Source organism: Charadrius vociferus, unplaced genomic scaffold (genome assembly GCF_000708025.1).
Source record: "Charadrius vociferus isolate BGI_N301 unplaced genomic scaffold, ASM70802v2 scaffold54, whole genome shotgun sequence".
Taxonomy (NCBI): Eukaryota; Metazoa; Chordata; class Aves; order Charadriiformes; family Charadriidae; genus Charadrius; species Charadrius vociferus.
The window spans coordinates 1,855,067-1,877,306 of record NW_009648350.1 but is presented as its reverse complement, the minus strand read 5'-3'; the positions used below and the strand labels follow the sequence as shown (position 1 = coordinate 1,877,306).

The 22,240-nt window shown below is 43.5% G+C and overlaps 1 protein-coding gene across 1 annotated transcript in view; it reads right to left on the bottom strand.

Moving 5' to 3' along the window:
* The window catches only part of COL26A1 (collagen, type XXVI, alpha 1), a 179,026-nt gene that overhangs the window by 121,301 nt on the left and 35,485 nt on the right, over positions 1–22,240 (bottom strand). Inside the window, exon 3 of the mRNA XM_009885118.1 lies at positions 20,837–20,940. Coding sequence (XP_009883420.1) covers positions 20,837–20,940 — 104 coding nt within the window. The remainder of the gene's footprint in view (positions 1–20,836; positions 20,941–22,240) is intronic.

Genomic DNA, 22,240 nt, shown 5'->3' with positions numbered 1-22,240 from the left:
CAATGTTCCAGAACAGTCTGAAGTTTTGCTTGCTGCATCACTTCAGCACTTTGGAGCAAGTTTGTTTTCCCTGGGACAATGGGATTTGCAAACTTCCATATGACACTTGTTTGAAGGAGACTCACATTGACCCAGACAAAGTTCTGTGATAATTCTACATGAAAAACACGCACAGTGGTCTCATTGGAGAATCCTCCTTGTTGGTACATAGTCAGGACAAGGGCGAGTCTCTGCTGGCAGCCTTACTCCCGAGGCAATGGATTGACCCATGGGCTCAAAACCAGCCCCATTAGGAAGGTTCATTGCTAATGGGCTGTGTCCTATGCTAATTAGGGCTCAAAAGGTTCGCTTTTGTCTTGTAAGCGTTTGAAGTAGAGACTCCAGGAACAACAGAAGATGGCTTTTACAACACACGCTCAGCAGCGGGACCAGAATCCAATATCCAAAGAAACTGCTCCTCCACTGCAGAGCATTTCCTAAAAAACATAAAACCGAACAGGATGCCAAGAATACTCTTGCCTGAAGCACCAACCCTTTCTCCATAACTCTCTTCCAGCTCCCACACCCCACCAGCCTCCACTCTCTGTCCCCATCAGCCCAGGGAGGGGACAAGTGCCCGCTGAGTCTGTAGCTTCCTGCTGTTGAAGCAGCCCAGGAGAGGGACATCTCTGTATTGCAGGAAAGGAAGCAAGCTCCACCTGGGCAAAAAAGAACACAAAACCAGGCTGCAGGCTTGGAAAGATGGGATGAAAGGGGAGGTGGGGTGAGAAAAAAAAGACGTAGGGATAGTGAGGGACAACACATGAAGGAATCTACAGCATCCTGCCCCGGGCTACACAATTCCTGGCTGTAGCCTGTGTCCCTGAGCACCAAACACTTCAGATGAGTTAAGACCCTGGCCAGGGTGCTGCTATGGAGCTGGATCTCTGCTGCTTTCCATCTGTTTGTACTTGAACTGGTCAAGAGTCTCATGAAAGAAAAAGTACCTCTAAAAAGCCATGAAAGGGGAAAACTGGGACACTGCAAGTGGATATCCTAGAAGCAGGAGTGAGGACAAACTTTGGCTGACAGAGCATTTAGAGCTGTAATAACACTCTCCTCCTATGTTGAATAGCCATTAACCAAAGAAAGAGACATCTGTGTACAAAAACAATCACTCAATCAAAATCTGAAAAGGAGCCCTAAGGCCACCTCAGCCTGTGCAATGGATTGGAATGGCGCAGTGGAAGTTTTAATTGCTCAAGTACTCTTAACACAACAAAGTATTCCAGTGGAAGCATCTGCTTCCTGGCCTTGCTGCGCAATCGTTTTGTTTATTGATCTCTGAAGGTGTTATAACAATAAGGATCACAATAAGGAACTCGTAAGGATCACAAGGCTTGTCACCTCACCGCAGCCTGCGCAGTGCATTAGCCACCCTAAGGACACAGGGCACCCGGCAAGTTACACACTATATTTACCTGCCACGTAACGCGTCGCAAACAGCAGCGTAGCAGGGTGCAAATGCAGAGAAACAATGCAGCATAAAGGTCATTCCCTGCTGATAGGGGCACAGGGGCCAGGAGAAACAATTGATACAAGTGCATCCACATGCAAACAAGTCTTGCTATGATCCTGAGAAGCAGGACAGGAACAAGGGCCTGGGCAAACTGGGACTTTCTGATCACAAACATCAGGTCAGGACAGGAAAGGCACAGTTCCAAACCAGATCTGATGTCTGTATGGCATACAGGAAAGTTGACTTGCTTGCTGTATTGTCAAAAAGCCAGGTACGTAGGGGTAAATCAAGGCTTAGGGCTTGTCCCCTTGAGTTTATGGATACCAAAAAAAGCCTTCCCTTCCCAGCTCGCTAACTGCCATTGTGGACACTTCAAGTTAATGAGACTGCAGACACTTGGGCCCCTTTGGAAACAGGAGCATTGCTGCATGCACTGAAAACAGAGTGAAATAGTTCTTCAGCATATCTCAAAACTGTCTCTACAGCAACAAGAGCAGAACAACTTCTATACCATCAACTGCCATCTCTGCTTGCCGAGCATTAAAAGTTGTCTCCAGTGACCTGCAGTGTAGACAGCTTCCAGGAAACAGACTAATGCGATTATGGGTTAAAACAGATCATGAGAGGCCCAGATACGATAAGAGTTAGATCCAGACATAGTTATTGGCCTGAAGCAGAAGCATTGCCCTCAAGAGGCCACACAGATGGCAGAGCAGGTATCTGGGGAGAGCAAGGTGCTCTTCAGGTGAGAAGAGGCACCATATCTCGACCTAGAAGCAAAGTCTGCGATAGGCACCTACAGAGACAGAGAAAAGAAATCTTAGATAGCAGCATGCTATAACGGAGATGGCTGAAAAAGCTAAGGGAACTTGAGACCAAATACCAGTTAAAACGGAAGAATATTCTTGCCAAATTCCTTCACTTGAGGACTGTGCAATTAGGCCAGGAAAAGCACAACAGAATATGCTATAGAGAATAGTCCTGCACCGGCTTGTTAACCCAGCAGGCCTCTTCCATCTCCACAGGCTGCATTTCATAGCAGATACCTGAAGGGTATGGATTACACCAGGTGCTATGCCAACAATTCCAATCTCATCATGAAATTAAGCCCAGGCCAACTGTGGAGAAGCGTGTGTTTTAATACAAGTCAGTAGACTAGCTAGGCCCTCGTTAGCAGGGGAACACTCCCTCTCAAGCAGTGGAGTTATGCCCAAATAACTGATGGTGGACAGGACAGAAGTGATGTCTGCGTGACCTGTTCTGCTCAGCACCTGCAAGAACCATCCTCTGAGCTTACAAAGTTTTAGTCCCCAGGTATGAGATTGCCCCTAACATCTTGGTTGCACTCCACCATTCACACGCAGAGCAGCAGCAGAGGCTCTGGACAGAAATCCAATGAGCATAATCAAATGGACAAGCCTGCTGTAAATAGGGTCCAACTTACCCTGAAGTGGAAGGCCCATGCAACCCCACTAGGGGCTCCAGGGATGTTGCCGAGACTGTAAATTGTGAATACCTCTGAAAAATCAAGCATCTGGGCACCACAACGGAGTTCTTCTCTTTCCCCTACCACCCCATAAAACAAAGTAACCCAAAATAGCACGCCAGTTTTTGAAAAGGTTGCTGTGTATCACCCCGTGTGTGACCTTGCCTGAGTCATGACTGGACCCAGGCGTCTTCCTCTCTAGTTCTGGGCTTTAAGTAGATGGCTACACTGCTTCCCTCGAGACCCAGAGAGGCAGAAATAGGAAATGAAATGGAGAACGGGGAGGAAATTCCATCTCCCAACACAAAAAAATTAAGAGGCAGTCACAGAATTCTCCTGGTAAGAGGTAAAGAAATACGTATTCAAGAGTGAAGGCTAGAGACACAGAAATATCTTGTTAAATTTTTACAGTTTAACCACTGAACAAGCTACTTTCTCTCCATAATTTATACCTGAATTGTGTGTCTAGACATGACATCATTTTAAGGTATGCCTTGTGTTCTGTGGTAAGTTTACAATAACCAGAACTTATAATTGCTGTGGTTCAGGTCAGCAAAAGCGGAAAAAATATCCAAAGCCCCTTCTAAGCAGCTGTTCTTGGTAATCGTTTTAGTCTGTTGTTTTCTGTCAAGAAGACAAGGCCTAGCAAATGCTAAAAGCCAACATTAAACCAACTCCCCTTCCTAAAAGTGACGAATACCATAGATAATCTTCAGTTCTCAGGCAGCTTTATTTAGTATGGTTCATATTAAAACAGCGAGGGACAGCCAGATACGCAAAGGCAATAAAAACATCTACTGTATGCCTACAGAGATTGACAGCTACAGACACACCAGACCCCGCTGTACGCCCACACGATAAACCAGTTATCCAAATACAGTAAAATAAGCCTGTGGGTCTCAGGTGGGATAACAGCAAATACCAGCATATTCTTACTATTGAGACGTAAATCCCGAGGCTACAAAAGCTGGAACCACAGTGTGGTTAGCATGCACCAGCCACTCTTACTAGAGGAATGAACCCCGTGGTGATCAGGGCTGCCGGCCAAGTGACTTTATTCACATGAGGAGTTGCAATCACTGCCCTGGAGAGCGTGGCCTGAAGCATCCTATTGCGTCAACGAAGTGGAATTTAGACATCGGAATGGGGGAACAAAAAAACTGCAACCTGAACACTAAATGATGTTTTGGCGTTGGGGTTAGTTTTGGTTGGTCGGTTGGTTTTTTACTGGCATTGTAAGTGTGGGCGTGCTGGATGCCAGTGCCAGCCAAGGAGGAGCAGGAGCTAGGATCAGAGCACACAGGAGGATGCTGCAGTACACATCTGTCTTTATAGCAGTAAGCACAGAGAACCATAGAATGGTTTAGGTTGGAAGGGACCTTAAAGATCATCTAGTTCCAACCCCACAACCCAAAGATCCTAAAGAGAAACCTGGATCTACAGGTGCACTGAGTGGAGCTCATAGTCCATAACTGTCCCTTTTGAGATGCAAGTTATGTCACACACAGGGAAATTATTCTTTTTAGAATAGAGTAGTTGCAGTTGGAAGGCACCTACAGCAATTATCTAGTCCAACTGCCAACTTTTTTTTTTTTTTTTTGACAGAAACATTAACATCGGTAAGAATGAAATGCACGTGAAGGTTATACCACACAGCACACACCATGCCTCTTCCTGTTATCTCAATGGGAATACTAATTATAGCCCCAAAGGTATCCGAGACAAGGTCAAAGACAACGGGCAGCAGCCCTGGATAAGAGTTAGAGGATGAAGTAAGCAAAATCCTAAGTCAAAAGGATACATCATAACTATTGTTGACATCTAAAAGGTATAAAAGACTGTCCAAAATCCAGCCGTCATCACCAGCCAGGAAAGACTCAAAAGACACTGGACTTGACAACGCTGTCCCTTTGTGTCACACAAGTGATCCGATACAGACCACACAAGTGCTCACAGTTACAACAATGTGAGTGGGTAGAATCAACACACTTATGCATTTTAAAATCAAATCACCTTTCCTTTCCATACAGTTCCCACAGAGTTTTGTTATACTACTTTTCCTACACATATAAACGTAAGTAGTCCAACTCTCCCCTCTGTCATCTGTATTAGTCAGAAAAAACTTGGTGATTACTTCTTAGCTCTTCCAACACTCACTCGGAAACAGGGAACCATTTCTGCTAATAGCAAAGAGGAGACAACCCATACTACCGCACTAATAGGGCTAGATAAGAGGCTGATCATCGCACCCAAACTGAAGGTAGCTTCTATTCACCTGGTTAAGGCAGTCGCAGAGCTATTGCATCCATTGCCTGGATCAATCCACATTGACGTAACGTCAAGTCACACTGGGATCTGTGCCAGAACAAGGGATTTAACAAACAGCATTTCAAATCACTTGCACACCAGGGACTCAAACCTGGACCAGCAAACCCGGCACACCATTGTAATGCGGGGGTTGTGCAGAGCTACACTGATTATTCACAGGGAGCAGCCCAGTGTCACATCATTCAGCACCATTGTGAGAGCTGGAGAGCAAAGGAAAACCGTAACAGATGCTGGCAGAGGCTGCCCTGAGATAGCTGATGCTCATGAGCGGTGGTGAAAAGGAGGAGTAAGTGGCCACTGCTTTTCAGTGCCAGATAAGTAAAAAGCAGCAGTGAGAACGCCATTGCTTACAGGATCCCAAGGGAACAAGCGCATTCCTGCCCAAGTGCTGCAGCTGACCCATTATATCCTCTGTCCCAACCTGAATGTACATTAGGGTCTACAGCTGGCTCATAATGAAAATCTGAAGTCATCAGGGCTGTTCTGGCTTCAGTTCTTTTTAAAGACATTGAACATCAGCCCAGGTTTGGTCAAAAGGTTACACAGGTTTTCAAATCATTCCAGCTTGCAGTGACCAAAGGCTGATTTAGGGTTTGCTGTCAGAGCATACTCGCATTTACAATTCTACAAGCAGCCATAAAAAGCCAGGTGAAGATCAGAGTTTCTGCTGATTTGAGATATAAACGAGGTACAAAACCATGTGAATTGGAAAAAGGATACTCGCCTTGGAATCACCACAACTCCAAGGACAAAGGACTGATACATAATTAGCTTTTGATATACTTCAGGAAAACTGTCCTCTCTCCTGCCAGCTTTTAATTAGTTTGAAGAGTGAAACTTACTTTTACTCTGTCTTTCCTGCTTGAGTCAAGAAAGACTAAAACTTTACAGCTGAACTTGTAGCAAAAACAGATTCCAGGGTCAAGGTTTATATTCCCGAGTTTATAGTATTCACAATTGTCCAGGTCTAGAAGACCAGTGCTGAGCATCAAAGGATGCTCATTCTAGAAAAAAAGTCTCCACCAGACATTAACAGAGCCATCTAAATGCTCATTCACATTTCCCATTAAGTATAGGAAGGATCTCGTTACTTACATTGTTCTGTAAAGAGCTTACAGTTTTATGGTTAGCATCCTAACTACCACTGCTAGTAGTCATCCTGCTTCCCTAAGACATGGGCAGGGCAAGAATGATACCTTTGTACAGACACATTATACAATAAATGAACTTGAACTACTCGCATAGCACAGAGAATGGTTTATTTTCCTGTGTAGCCAGTAAAAAGTTCCTGTCTTGCTGTGAGTGCTAATATTAAGACAAATGCAAGAATCTTCAAGTTTATGTTATGTTAAACATAAACCAACACCCATCCTCTGCATCCCACCCAGACAGCCTAGATGCAATAGAAACAACTGCTTATTTATGTTTCCACAAGGACTAGCAAGTACACAGCCGAAGGACAGTGTTCAAGGCATCTTTGGCAGATCACACTGGGAGATGTGTTTAGCAGGTAATACAACTGGAGAATGCTTGAAAAGCCACTGTTTGCTTGATCACTTGAGGGTAAGTTTGAAAAGATCAAATAAGACAAGTTTAGGAGTAGCTTGTTCTCCTAATTTAATGGGCTATAATATTTTACAGTGCAAAGCCCTGCAGCACTACTACTAGCTGCAGCATTTGGAGCCATCACTACGCAAGTACTATGAGCCATATGGATTTAACAACTCTCACCACCAGTAAAGAGAAAACCAGAACCTTTGTTACTTAAGCACAGCCCTCTACCATTGAAGTTAAAAAACACTGGCTGCCAACAGCAATAGTTTTGCATCCGTCGCCTAAGTTGGCCACTAGAGAAGAACTAATTAACCAAGATTCCTCACAATTTCTGTCAGTGTCTCAACAGTACCAAGTTTTGTGTCATCCGGCAAACATGATAGGAGGCTCTTTCAATCACAAAAACACCTGACGCCTTCAACAGACGCCTCTAGCACTTGATCTGGGGACCCACATTTGACATCGACTACTTCCTGCTGCCAGGGACTACCTAAAGTCCATCTGCCATGAATGTTCCTCAAGGTTTTTAAAAAGAAGGACCACATAGCAATCAACATAGACCCCTGCATTTTCCACAGTGAATACACACCAAAGACTTCTGTAGTAGTACTGCTATGAAAAGTCATCATTTACAGACAAATTAAACATCAGATTCTGACTCCTCACTGAGCCTTATTCTTCTCTTTTATTTTTTTTGTAACAAGGAATATTTCCTTTACAGCAAAAGAAAAAAAAAATACAGGAATTTCTTCAACCATCTCTTACAATCTCCACAACCAGGTAAGGACTAGAGCATCTCCTAGTCCCATATTTCTATAATCCTTCTGACTTTGTTAGAATTGCTGCCCAAATTAATTTAAGCCACCGCCTTGGGCAATCCCGCACTCCACTCGTCATTACTATAACATTCTTCTGTTGGATCAGGCTGCAGTAGAGGCATCAGCCCTCCCTGGCATTGCAAGGCTTAATGAACAGCAAATGAAAGTCGCAAGCATTATTAGTTTTTGTGTTATTCATTTGATGGTTTTAGCAACCAGAAAACTGCAAATGTTACAAAAGTTTTCCTGTGAAGAAAGAACACGTGTAAGATGTGGTTGCATCTGTCGTATGACCCTGATGTTGCCTTTCTTATACGCTGCACCCATTGCTATGCATCTTGAAACATCTGTGCCTTTTAGTGACTGATTATCCAGAGACACGCAACAGTGCTCAGTATCTGTAAGAGGCCGGGGACTGAACCCTGAGTTTATTACAGAAAAGATCTGGAGTAAGCTGCTTGCCAGAAATCCAAACTCTAGCCAACAAGTCCCTCCAGGCTCACTTGGAAAGGCCTTGTAACCTCATTGCCGTATGCCTGCTGGGCTCAAAATGAAATGCAAACTTGCATGTTACTTGTGGATTTGGATGCATTATCCAAGGAGGAGACATATCAGGAACCTGAGCAAGAAGCATATGTTATGAGTGCAGAATAAAATTTATCAGTCTAATGAACTTCATGATAAGGGATTTTCACAGAGCCATTCCTTAACATCTTTCCTGCTTTGGTGGTTGAGGGACCTAGTGAAACCTGTTTAAATGGTGATGCTTCACTCTCTCACATGTTTTGATGAAGTCCTTTATTAAATGTTGTTCAAAATCTAGCTCATAGTACATAGAATCATAGCTCATTTCTTCAGAAAGTTCACCAGCAAGTTTTTCCCAGCCTTCATCTATTTAGGAAATGTAAAGTTGCTAAAGACCTATCCAACAAGTGTTCTTTACACTGCAGTGACCATCAGAATCTCTTGCAATGCTACGCTGGTTTGAGGAACTGATTAAATGTTTCCTACTCTTTGCAATCACATGCGTGTAGTGATTAGAATGAGTCTATACCTACTTCTTGTTTTTTAAAAACTGGACAAGAGTTAGCACTTAATGACTACTAATTATGTTATTTTTAGAAAAGCTCATTTGTGCTGATGCTATTTCCAGTTGCACATATAACATGGACCTACTAACAAGGCTAGCTGGTAATCAAGTTTAACCAATCTAAATTATCTAACAGTACGACATACTCAAATCCCATCAACTACAAAAGGCACATTCCTTTCCCAGACACACACTTTCCTTCACAGATGCAACACACCCCTTACAGTATTCAAGATCTTGGTGCTCAGATGTGCAATTAGGACTAGCTTTCACATGGATTAAGTAGTAACAACACTGAAGTTACAGTAATGGCTGCAACTTGACCTGAGAAACACTGACACGTACACATGCAGGCACCCATATCCATAAACATATGTAAGATTAAGTGTTGTGTATCAGGGAGTCTCACGGATGCATTAGTAGTAAACATTACACCTGGTTGGAGTGTTTGTAGCACCAGAGTCCAGGATGGCATGTCTTCTCCTGAGTTTAGTGGAGAGCTTCATTCTACTGTCTTCCACAAATTCCATTCCCCACGCCAGGATGCTGCTACCTTCAGAGTCTCCTTCCATTCAAAATTTGTGTATTTGATTATTCCTGTCTCTGTGACTGACCTTGACTAAATCTCACTTTATGGATTTCTGCCTATGGATTTCTGCCCAACTCTACAATTTAATCAGAATCTCACTGCATTTTAATCCTAGTCTACCATGTATTCCCAGTACTGCTCAGCCTCTAACACACACATCCCTGATTAGAGGGATCTCACCGTTCCTTACACAAACTTTAAAATGAAACATCAAGCCCTACCGGACTACGAACAGTCCCTGATACAACTCCATTTGACACCTTCACCCAAACTGACACAGTCTGAACACTTATTAATTACAGCACAGGGTTTACTTTGTGTACTGTGTATTTCCAAGTTTCTCCGTATAATGCATATTCCTGTAGCTTCCCAAATGGAGCTGTACTAACTTTGCTGCCTTTATCCTGCTAACTAGCTCACAGAGAGAGGACACGATGTTGGAATGAAATGCATCGAACATGCTTTTGTCTAGCACTTCTCTGTGTTAAACTAAAATTCAACTTCAGTAGAAACTATTATTTGAAGGAACACCTTTGGTTCCCCTTTTAATAACAAGGAATTGAGTAAGATTAAGTCTAGCATTCATCAACATGCAAATTTGACACCTACCTCTTGATTTCACCTTGAAGTCTTCTATAAAATATGAAACCAGTCTCAAACTTCTCTGGCAAATCCATCTCTGTTCCTACTCCTGGGTTTGCAATCCCAATTCCACCTGCATCCCAATCCCTTGCAATCCCATTTCTACACGGCAAAGCATCCCAGAATAGTTGTAACAGTTGTACTGGGGACTTAAGTCCCCAGTAAATCTCTTCTGCCTTAAGAAATTTTTTGTGTGGGTGAGGCTTAGCCTGCTTAGGTACTGCACTTGCATGAACTCTCCATTATGTTGATGTTTTTCAGCAGCCCGCAACTGGAATTCCTTATCACAGAAAACACTAGTGTTATTGTACCAATTGCATTAACTCATTTAATGAAAAACCTACGTTGAAAAGCAAAACAAAACGCGAAGGTCCCTAAGGTAGGAACAGAAAGATCTCCATCTGCCCCACCCCAACGCTTAGCTCCAGTTCAGCTTGCTACCAACTGTACCGCTCCCTGTATATGCTACGGCCTTCTTCAGCCTCTTCCGCTTGTCTTGCAACACCTTATACCGTTCTTGCCACTTACACACGCGGACAGCTTGCACTGTCAACACCTCTGTTTAAAATTATTAGAAAACTCTTTGCAAAAAGAATACATTGGCCTGTCCATCTGCCGTCTGCAGAAAGCTGGCAATGAAGTCTCCCATCTTAAGGAATCTCCTTTACTCTCATGTCTTTAAACCTCAGCAGTGCGAGATATTCCTCCATCACTCACACAAAGTGACAACTCATTATCAGAACAGCAGGATCCTGTGCAGACACAGGAATCTTAGAACTCATGAGGTACAAAGTATGTTCTCATCTCTCCTCCAGTGTGTGACAAGACAGAAATAAGAGATAGCATCAGGAACGAGAGTCACACTGAGAGGTGAAGGTTTTATCTAGGGATGTAAACCAGGAATGTTCCCCTCATCTTTCCCTTATCCTCACCAACATTCACATCTGCACAAGTCTCCACTGCTGCTAGGGCCAGATATCCAGGGTAATTAAAAGTAAATAAATTACTGCAATCATAAGAAAAGAGATGGCACTCTGCATACCAGGCATTACTTAGCCACTCAAGTATTCTGCTGGAAGAAATTCAGCAAGTTCTTCCTCAAGGAACCATCCCATTCAACACCGTTTGACAGCAACATTAAGTCCAAACATTTCATAACTAAGCCCTTGAAAAGCGATGGGGAGGGAGCTGTAATTTCATAAGTGTTATGCTCAAAAATTAAACACAAACCACCTTGTTAAATTGGCAATAGCCTTGCAAATTCAGTGAAGGAAAGAAGATACTCCTCTTCATTGCCACCCCTTCCAACTGTAGGCATTTCACATTAAAGGCCTAAGCCTCATTTCCTATTCCTGATTTTAAAAAAGAATCAAATAAGTTACTGCAGCAGCAAGCGGGTGGTTTTAATTCTTCTTCCATTGTTATCTATAACTCGATAGGCAAAATGAACAGTGGACACCAATTAGGAACTATTCCTCTCATTTAGCACTTCCATATGCGACTGGTAGTGTGGCATGCACTCCAAAACCTGCTGATTTCTGTTATAAACACAACCCCACCCTTCCTCTGCCACCTCTGACAGGAATCTCTGTAGAAAAGAGAAACAGGGTGGAGTTTTTCAGGAGAATATTTTTCATTGTTTTGGTACTAACTACATTTGCAGGACTGACAGCACAACGTGTCACGTCCTCCTTTTAACAGAAGAGGACACAACACTGGCAGCAGCTGCGTGAACTTTCTAGCATACTCTGCATTTGGTCCAAAGTCCGTATCCTGGTCAGAACTGATGACTTCGTGAAGTCCTCCAGCCTTCTGGCTATCTGCACGTGACTCTTAGCAATACCAACAATCTGCTTCCTTGAGGAAGCAATCAAAAATTGCTTCCTCAAGGTCATCCCTCCTCTAGCCTTAACAGACCAGCAACATCAACTCATCCCACAAAGGTTAGGAAGGCAGGTGGCAAAAACTACCAGCCATCAGAAGATGTCTCCAGATTTGGATACTGGAAATCAAAGGATCCAGCCTTCTCACAGAGCACAACCACCTGCAAACGAAGCAAATACACCTCGTGGGACATCTCCCCAAGTCATGAACACCCACCTTAGCTATCTCATCTTTATACACTTCTCAGACTTCTCCAAAAGGGCAGGAGTATGTTTTGCACACCTCATATTAGGATAGCCTCTGTGGACAGATTTTCAGGGAGATCATGCTGCAATCTGTGGCTTACCAAAATAGATATTTAAAAGAAAAAAAAAGTGTCATGTCCGTCTTGTTGATTCACTGCCCTCTGAGCTGATGATTGTCCACCTCAGGATTAGAATTTAGCACGGAGTAACGATCATTATTCCAACTCCCTGCAGTAGAAGCAGAATTGCTATGTTAGAAGCATTTGTAAAGCTGATGAAAACAAGGTGACCTCTATTTCTCAAGCAATCCTTCTGTTGCAAGATTTCTTCACAGATTGTGAAGTTTGACAAGACCAAATATATTTAAAAAACACACAACCAACAACCACCCGAAAACAACAAAAAAAACCCAAACCAAACATGAACTCCAAACCTGTTGAAGGATATGGCTCTCAAGGATTTTAAAAAAAAAAAAAAAAAAGGGGGAACACAACCAAAAGAAGTCAGCTGTCTTTTGAAATCCCCTCCAATTCCTAAGCAGATTTAGAAGTTCACAATGTAGATTTATTATCCCAGGTACTGTAATAATGAGTAAAAACAACTCCATTCTAAGGGCCTCAAGCAAATAAAAGGTTCATCATTGTGAGGATGAATTGGAAAGTAGTGATAATTTTGGGGGAAGACAGGAGCTCTAAAGGGAACATCTACATGAGAAAGTAGCAAGTTAAAAGCATACGGTTGAAGGAGGCTGTAAGGATTATGAAAGACGACACTGTCGTATAGGCTCTTCAGAACCCATGCCTCTCAAGTTCTATTCCCAAGCAATTCAAGAGATCACATGGGTGCAAAAGTTTCAATATCTAACTAATCAACCACCAGAGATGCATCTTAAGAGTGCTTATACAAATCTAATAGAAAACACTTCTTAAAGGCTGTCAGGTCCACCATAACTGAATCTTTGGTCAAGAGAAAGAGATATGCAGTGCCCAAGACTTCCATGCTTCCATTCTCCTGGCTGATCAAACTGATCCCATCAGGAACTCCTAGCCTGCTAGAAACACACTAGCACCACAGATGAATAAAAATTGGCAGTATTTGCCATTCCGTAACCAACTATTGAAGTCAAAAGTCTACCTTTTCCACCCCATCTCAAGCTCTCTTTACAGGCTCACAGCAGAGTTTGGGGAGAGCACTGTATCCCCTTGGCTGACCTCCCTACCAGCAGCATCCTGAAAATTTCACGCATCTACTCCTGTGATCAACATATTATAACTCCCTAATGCAAGCAATTTCTTTTGGTGGACCTCTTCCTAGTTGTCTATCTGCTTTGCTGAGTGCTTCAAGATTACTACCCTTTACGTCCTTTACAGGATCATAAGTACTCAGAGCAGGATTCAATGAAACCAGCATAGCCAATAGCAGCTCCAGTCACCAACTGACAATATTTTTGACAACAGCTGCCTCTAGCGTAGCCCAGCTTGTCAGCACTTACCTGCTCTGTCACTGAAGCTGGTAAAAAGAACCTCAAGAGACTCCCAGCTTCAAGGCAGAACCATCCCATGCCATCTCTAACAGGCGAAAGTGAAGACCCTGCCCAATTTCATAGACCATCTATTCTAGTAATTCACCATTTTTGGTCTTTCCAGCAATCATAGAATGGTTTAGGTTGGAAAGGACCTTGAAGATCATCGAGTTCCAACCTCCCTGCCCTGGGCAGGGACACCTCCCACTAGACCAGGTTGCCCAAGGCCACCTCCAGCCTGGCCTTGAACACCTCCAGGGATGGGGCCTCAACAACCTCTCTGGGCAACCTGTGCCAGTGCCTCACCATCCTCAAAGTGAAAAACTTCTTCCTAACGTTTAATCTAAACCTGCCCTCTTCCAGGACCAAGATTGCTACTTTACTTGTTTTCATGCATTAAAGACAGTTGCATGGAAGATGAAAGCAAAACTTCCTTAAGAAGCAGCAACACTAGCAGAGATGTGGAAGAGCCGTACGCTGCCCCTGGCATCCATTCTGTGTAATGGCAGAACCTGCTTTACTGCAGCAGTAGGAGCTCAGAAGTTCAAATCAACTACCAAGGACTTCCTTCTCAACTCTAACCTCCCGCTGCACCGCACCACTTCCCAGAAAACACGCCTATCCATTAGTTATACCAGCACCTACAGACAGGCAGAAATAGTTAAAGCAGCCTCAGGTGCTTGTCTCTTTTGACAGCAATTGGCAGAATCCTGCCAGCATGGTGACAACTATCCAAGCAGAGCAGACGCACATAGAGCCTCACAGCCTGGTCCTGCGTTAGCCGTACCCGTGGTAAGGTTACCTTGACCCCTGATTAGAAATAAAGCAAGTTAATAGGAAAGCCATTCACTATAAACAGGTGGGTCTGTCACTTGTGAATTAAGAAATACACAGCTAAGAGAAAGAGAAAGCATCCACTATATTCGGGAAAGCAAACAAACAGCTTATCAAAATAGAAAAAGATTCTCTACATACCACAGTAATTTGATGAGAGCTAAAAAAATTGGGATGATGTAACAGTACAGCGTACAGCTTTTCTAATTATGTTAAGATAACATCTGCAGATATTTAGCACTCCAAATATTTTGACATTAGGTGCTGGATAAAATTCTCCCTGTTCAGATTAAAAACGTCCAAAAAAAAGTGAAACTACTCAGATGCTGGAATACAGTGTCAAAGTCTTTGGAAATCTGACAGGGACTTTTTTTTTTTTTGACTGCGTATCGAAAGAGAAGATGAACATTTAGAAATTGTTCAAGTAGTCACACCGCACCGATGCCAGAAAGCGCTCTCAGCAGGCTGCATATTCTTCCAACAGTGACCACACACTCCAGGAACTCCTCAGAAAATTTGATCAAGGGTGACACACATGTTATGCCTGAAGCCAGAGGTTGCTGAATGGTCAGCATGGTGATGGGAGTGGAAAGGAATTGGGTGACACATCATAGTCTTGTTTGGGAAACTTCTGGTGGACCCTCTGCCTAATATTGAAGAGGCCACCAGAAACACGAGCAGAAGGTGGTGTAACATACGGAGTGGAGGAGCAAGAGGCGTATACTATGGAAGAAGATATCAGAGCAGATACTATGCAACACCTGTGTACTATTGGTACACAAATATCATTACTCTGAAAGCCACTTTCATGCATCAGCAACTCCATCAAGGGTGATCAACACGCTTTGATGTTTTTTCATGAAAAATTTTTGAAGGTAGGTTTACAGAGTTAGTTTCCACATTTTACTAACTACTTACTAATTGCTTTACAACTCGATAATTATTAGGAAATTCAGGTTGCCCTTAATAGTCTGGAACATGGGTTCACATAATTCACTTATATCTAATAAACATTAAATTTTGGAATGAGATTTTTTTAGAAGTAAGTTTGCTATGTGGAACCAAGTGCTGGACTTTGTTTCAAAGGTCTCAAAATGAGAGCAAAGTCACCTTTCACTAAAGCAATTACTGAGCCAGTCTCCAGAAGAGAACTACATACGTGCGAGGATCTGTGCTAGATCCAAACCTAAAAAGGAAGGTACCTCAGTCTGCAACACATTTGCAGTGTAGAACTGCCCTGCTAACCAGAGAGGACAGAGAACCACCTCTGGGAGAATTTCACTGTTCAAATGGATGCTTTTGCTTTGATTATGGTAGGAGCCAGACTCTGCTGAAGTGGGGGAAAAAAAAAAAAAAAAAAGTTACTGTACCAAGATTTAGCAGCAACAGGAACAGATAGCGCAATGCCTCTCTTGACCACCACTGCCTTCTCTTAGATTTTCTCAGTTTCTAAGGGCAAGATGAACGTTCAGTGGCAGCAGAGAGCTCTGCTACTTTATGTATGTGATACAGACTTAACTCCCTTGCTTCCAAAGGCTACAAGGAAGAGGAAGAAACAAGAAGGAACTGAAGTACTTGACAAAAGGAAAAAAACTCACACAAGCTCAACTTCCGAAGAAAACGGCTGTGATATTATGGGAAATGTTACTCCATAATCTTAACATTGTATTTTCCCATAGATTGACAGTTCTATGTTCACAGGGGATCAAACCAAGACCTGGAGAAGTGCAGTCCCATCAACAGCACTTTGAATACCCTTTCTTGTAGAGCGTTTTTAATAGGCTTTCAAACTTTCAGGTCTCTAGTTTTGATGTTCATTCTCATGGCCTCATCAAATATCATATCATGATTGCATTCGCTAGTTTAAGACTTTCCTGGCAGTGTTGTTCTGCATCGCTCCTCCTGAGACCAAGAAACTTTGTGAATCAGCAGTAAAAAAGGAGAGGGTTTTTGCACTATATCATACCAAGGAAAGTCCTTATTTTCTTATGCTGCTTTGAAAACTGTAAACACACGGGAATCTAAAAGGTTTGAAAAATACCAGGATGACAAGATGCAAACAATAGTTATTAGAAGTTGATAAAAATATTCCAAGAACTGAAGGGGGGGTGGACAAATTCTCAAACTGAGCCATTACTTGAACAAGGCTGCTCAAATTTCCTATCCTACTTGTATTCTGATGGAAATAGAAAAAAATAAAGGAAAAATCAAGGTACGCTTGGAATCACAATGGTATCACTTTAGAGGTGCCGAGGTTACTCTTGGAGCTGCTTCTTGCCCAAACAGCTAGGCTGTCTAGCATCAATCTGCTTCTGGGGTAAATACAATATTGGCTACTGTCCCAAATTTAAGCAATACAAAACAAACAAGAAAGAAATCTATGTTAGATTTGTGAAGTGAAATAAGACCTTGCCTAGCTGGAGAGCTCTAGGGCAATGCTGAGCCCCTGAACTTGCTAGGGACACTTTTCCTCTCCCACGAGATTGCACTTGCCTTTGAACTTTCAGCCATATAGAAAAAAGGCTGAGTTGAAATGTCAGCATCATCTTGGATTCAAATCAATCAGCTTGATGCATGATTGCAATAGCTAAACCACTTCACCTCTGCACTGCCCTCGTCCATATGTTCTTTATATCAGCAGTCAGCAGACTGGGTGGCTCAGTGGATTCATTTCCTGTCCTAGGCTTGGGCTCCAGTTTAAACAAAACAAAAAAAAATCCTGAAACTGAAAAATAAAAATTAGCATCTACTGACAGTTAAATTCACCAGACTTGTTTGCATCAAGTCTCTTTCTCCATCCAAGAAAGCTGGAAGAAATCCCTCGGGAAGCCCTGGTACAACCGGTGATTTTTAACTATCTAGTCAACTAGCTGGTCACAGTTCAAAAAAAAAAAAAGGAAAAAGGAAATAGAGACCTTTCAAATGTTGACATACCTCTGAGCGAGGGGAAAACAATGAAGGGAAGAGGGGAGAGCCCCAAGCAGTGTCAACTTAAAAAAGGAAACAGATTGGAAGCAGCCATCCCCACCTCAGTAAATTAATAGCCCACTGAGTAGCAAAATCTCCACCCACTTTTAGAGCTGGGCTTCCTCCAAATGATGCTGCTCTTTATCAGCTACAATGCAAGAGTTAAGTTCCCAAGATAATGTAAATCTAAACAATGTGCAGCCTTCAGCACTAATGTAGGTGCCTGCCAGCTGGTGACAGTTAAGTGGTTACTTTCTCAAGCTAAACTTATTAGCTAAGGGTCAAGACATTTTGTAATACTCGAATTGCATTTAACAGCTTGCTCCATCGTGTGCAGTTCATTACTGCGAAAAGGGAGTTTTCTCATTGAAGGTGTGTTACAGCAAGCCAGTCTCATCAGGATTCTGCCATACTTTGGGGCTAGAGATCCATGCTGGAACGTTTCCTTTTCTTATGAAAAGTTGACCTGGCAATTTGGGAGATAACACAAAAGTATGTATTTCGGAAATAGCTGCACTGCAGCCTTTGACTGATTGCAAGTTCTTTGACTTGGTTTCCTTGGTCCATCCTCCCACTATCTTATCTTCCCCCATAAAATGCTAAAAGAAATAAAACAAATTGGAAAAGGGCAAGGAAGGCCTCATAAAAGGACAGCTAGTAAAAATAATCAATCCTCCAGATAGGCTACAGTGGATCCCCCAAAGACACTGTTCCAGAACAACACAAAAAAAGGAACAAGTATCAACTCTGCTCACTGGGGATTAAAGAAGCAATCAATAGATAGGACTTCTCAAGCCTGAAGATGCAAAAAACATCATCAGTCTGAAGAAGGGACCCTGCAACAGTGCACACACCCCTCTCAGAAGTGCTCTAGGTGCTTGATCAATCCATTATCTCCTGGCTTAGTCTGTCCTACTCATGAAAATGCAACTTTATTATTCCAGGGCCCATTGGGAAAGGAATTTTTTTCCTTCAGTCTCTGGAAACAGGAGACATCTTGGAGTCAGCGCCGTTGCAGTTGCCATTCTGCTGACAGTGGAGAACAATAGCGACTGTCAGAGAATTAGAGCATTTGCAGCACAGCAAGGAGGCAAGTTAAAAATAGTGCAGGTCCAATCTGCCTTCAATCATACCTACCTCACATCAACTTCAAAAGCACCAGCTACAATACAAGTAAAATGAAATATTGAGGTGAAATCTAACTAATACCAAAAAAAAAGATGAAAGCATTTTGAGGTTCTACCCTGCTAATTTGCTGGTGCCTCATAACTACAATGTTTTTGTTTTGTTTCAGTTTAGTTTTCTGTTTTCTTTTGTCTGCTCTTTCCAGAAAGGACCTACACAGATGTAAGCATCCTACCCTCTCAGAGGAACTGAATTTGTAGGATGAGAGAGCGCAGGGAAAAAAGGGGTATGAAAGGCTGTATATCAGGTTGCCAAAAAACCCTAAAAAACTCTTTTCAGCCTCTTTTACTTCCAAGTGATACTAACATTAAGGATTAACATAAGGAGCAAGTAAATACTTCAATTTTAAAATTAATCCCTCTGGACAGCTTGAGGTGCTGTGCATACCACTAGTGTCAATACCACTGCTAGAAATGAAGTGGCACAACACTGCTCTACTATAAAGGGGTCTTTTTTTTTTTTGTTGTCATTGTTTTCCTCTTTCGTTCAGGAATATGAGACTGTCAGTAGTGCCAGATGGGGGGGGTGTAAAAAAGAATCTCACACATGAAAGTGAGGGCTTGCTACTGGCTTTCTGCTCACACTCCACAGACCATATCCAGGCCCCAAAGAACAGTTCCACCTTGAAAACTGACTGCATAAAATTGTCACCTCGTTCCACAGACCTGCTCCTGTGAGATCGCTGCTGACTTTCTCAAACAAGCTTATGTTGGCTTTTTATTTCCACTGAACTCTGCTGGGACAGATCTGGCACTGCGGGAGGGAGCTGGATTCTCTCCTTTACACCAGCAGCACCACTAAGCTGTAATTACTCACACCTGTCCAAACCTACAGGCACGAACAGGCTGCACACACGGGCTTCTCAGGTCCCTGGTCAGATCCTCGGCCAGGCTGAGCCGCAGCTACTTTAGAAATAAGAGTTCTGCCACGATCCTTAGCATCCCTCTCCCCTGCAGTGACAGGTAAAAATCCAAGCTGCGCAGAGCAGCTTCTCTTTCCCAGGTTCACTTCCTTTAGCAGCATGCTAAAATGCAAAGCTGTCTCCTGCAGAGTGCAATTTAAGATAAACTTTGCCACTTTTTAAGACTTTTCTTGAGCTTCAGGCTGCTGAGGAAACAATAGCTTCCCAGAAGTGAGCTGCTGTCTGCAACCATCACTCTGACTGTAAGGAGACAACTTCCCAGGTAGAGATTTTCCCCAAATTGTATGATTAGCACCAAGATATCACAGCACAAAGAAAACAAGGTACAGCTAGAAACAGCAGAGTCTTAGAGATGTTAGGCACCCCCAATGACCCTTCCCCAGCCAGCAGAGGCAGGCTGTGTTGACCTGATGCAAATGAAAACTCAACACTTAGTTTCTCTCCCATTCATAAGCCATGAACACTCATGGCAGAGATTCAGCAGATGCCTTAGTGCCTAAACCTGAAATTTGATGGAGAAGCAGGACTAATTTCAAAGCCCCAGAAGCAACAGTCGAAGCAGAAAAAACATCAGGAAGGAAAATGCAAAACATGCCCTTTTTGTCCACCATTATGAGAAAGGGAAGAGACTTTCCTTTCTTCCAGCTCTAGAAAGTTCCCTGTGTTTTCCTTGGTGAAAGATCAGATGCCAAACCCAGAACTGTGTTTTCTCACGCACTGTGCAATCTGAATGTTGCACCAGTAAGTCAGGGGGTATGTGGGAAGGGAAACCAAAAGGTGCCCAGTTTAATTCAAAGCTCTCTGGGAAAACGGATACTATTTGTGTCCAGACCTTACAGGCATAAGTCTTACAAGCAGCCATCCAGGGATCAGCTTCCATCAGCTACAGCAACTGATGGTGATGACAGTGGGATGTGAAGAAGATAACACAGTGACATGGAGAAAGCGCATTTTCTGAAGGACTGTGCAATGAGGATGCCAACCACAAGCATATCTATAAACAGGTCATCCCTGGGTAACCATTTCCTCATTTCTTTCCCCCTCCTTGTTCAGGCTTCTTTGCAGGCAGTCTGGTCTATTTTCCAAGACCACCTTTTGGATTTTGTGTGTGAGTATTCAGACAGTGACAGGGAGTGAAGAGAATAGGTGATTTGTTCCTGTGTTTGAGAGGTGTAGAGCAAATTGAGGAACAAAATGCAACTCGACCCAGCCAGTCCATCCACGCATCCCCTTGCTGCTCTGTAAGGACAGGTGTACTGCTGGATAACTTACCCTCTTCACAGTTGCTCCCCGTGAAGCCAGGACAGCACCTCCACTCCAGCGTGGTCACAGTTCGGTAGGACATTTTGTATGTGGGCCTGATGAGAGTCCTGTAACTAACACAAACAAGAAGTCAGTAGAATGCACTTACCTACTCAAGAGCAGTACTGCTGCTAATTCATAGCACAGCGTCCTGCCTGGGATATATCCCCAGAGCACTCAGCCACCCCTGGCTGCAGAAAAAGGAGACGCACAAAATAACAGAGCAAGGGTTTGCCACAGCGTTCATCCAATTTGAAAACCCTTATTTTTCTTCTTAAACCCTCATGCTCTTCTGGGTCTTCCCACGCTTCTCCCCCAAATAATACCAGTATGCTTTGTGCAGGTCTTATCACTACCAAGTCATTGCAAGTAGCAGAGATGATGACTGGCTCCCCTCACTCTACCTCTGTGTGGATATCTCTGACATCAAACGAAGACTGGCATTAGCCTTTCCTCACTCAGTACTAATAGTTTCCAAAACATTACTCTCACAAAAATTGCACGAATCTTTTGGGTGTCTTACCTTCTCCCACCCCCACCGCTCAGATCTGGGCTGTATCAACACATCAGTGTGACAAAGATCATCACGACACAACACTACATCAGTGATCTGCATGAACACTTTTTCCAGCTAGCTGACCTGTGCCTCAGTGTTTTCCATCTGAATTAGGGTCACACTCTTCCTCACCACAGCTGAGGTTCTGCAGGGCACATGCATTAGCTCTGTGTACAGCACACAGCACCCCCAGGGTTCCAACTCAAGCGCAAGTACTGCCATACCCCATTGGGAACTAGAGGGCTGCCTGCAGACACAAGCAGACCTGTGCAAGGCAGCAGCAATTCTGAAGTCAACGCAAAACAGTTGCATAGATGCCAGTTCTTCCTTTAAACCAGCAGCCGTTCAAAGCTGGCAAATCAGAGTTTTCCCAGTATACAGCCAGACAAGTCACTGCTGCTATTCATGAAGCTAAAAGCAAACACAGAAGTTGTACTCTATGAGCTCCCCTCAAAATTCCTACCCTTATTTAACAGCCAAAGGAATTTGGCACGCACAGGGAGAGGCTGAAGCTTTGGGATTACCGTGTTGCAGGCTGCAGCTTTATGCTTCTCTCTCAAGGCCGGGCAGACACCAGCCGGGAGCACCCGGGTCTCCTCCGGGAAGGGCCTCCTCCCGCAGTGCCGAGAGCCGCCAGGAGACGGAGCGCTGCCCCAGCCTGCTCCGCTTGCAGCACTGCCCCGGGCTCGGCTGGGCACAAGGCCAAAAGGGAGCTAAAAACTGCATGAATCTCATCCAAAACCCCTCCAAGGGGCAGCAGGCACAGGTGTACATCCACGGCACTGCAGTGACATTGGTACAGTTACTCTGAGAAGCAG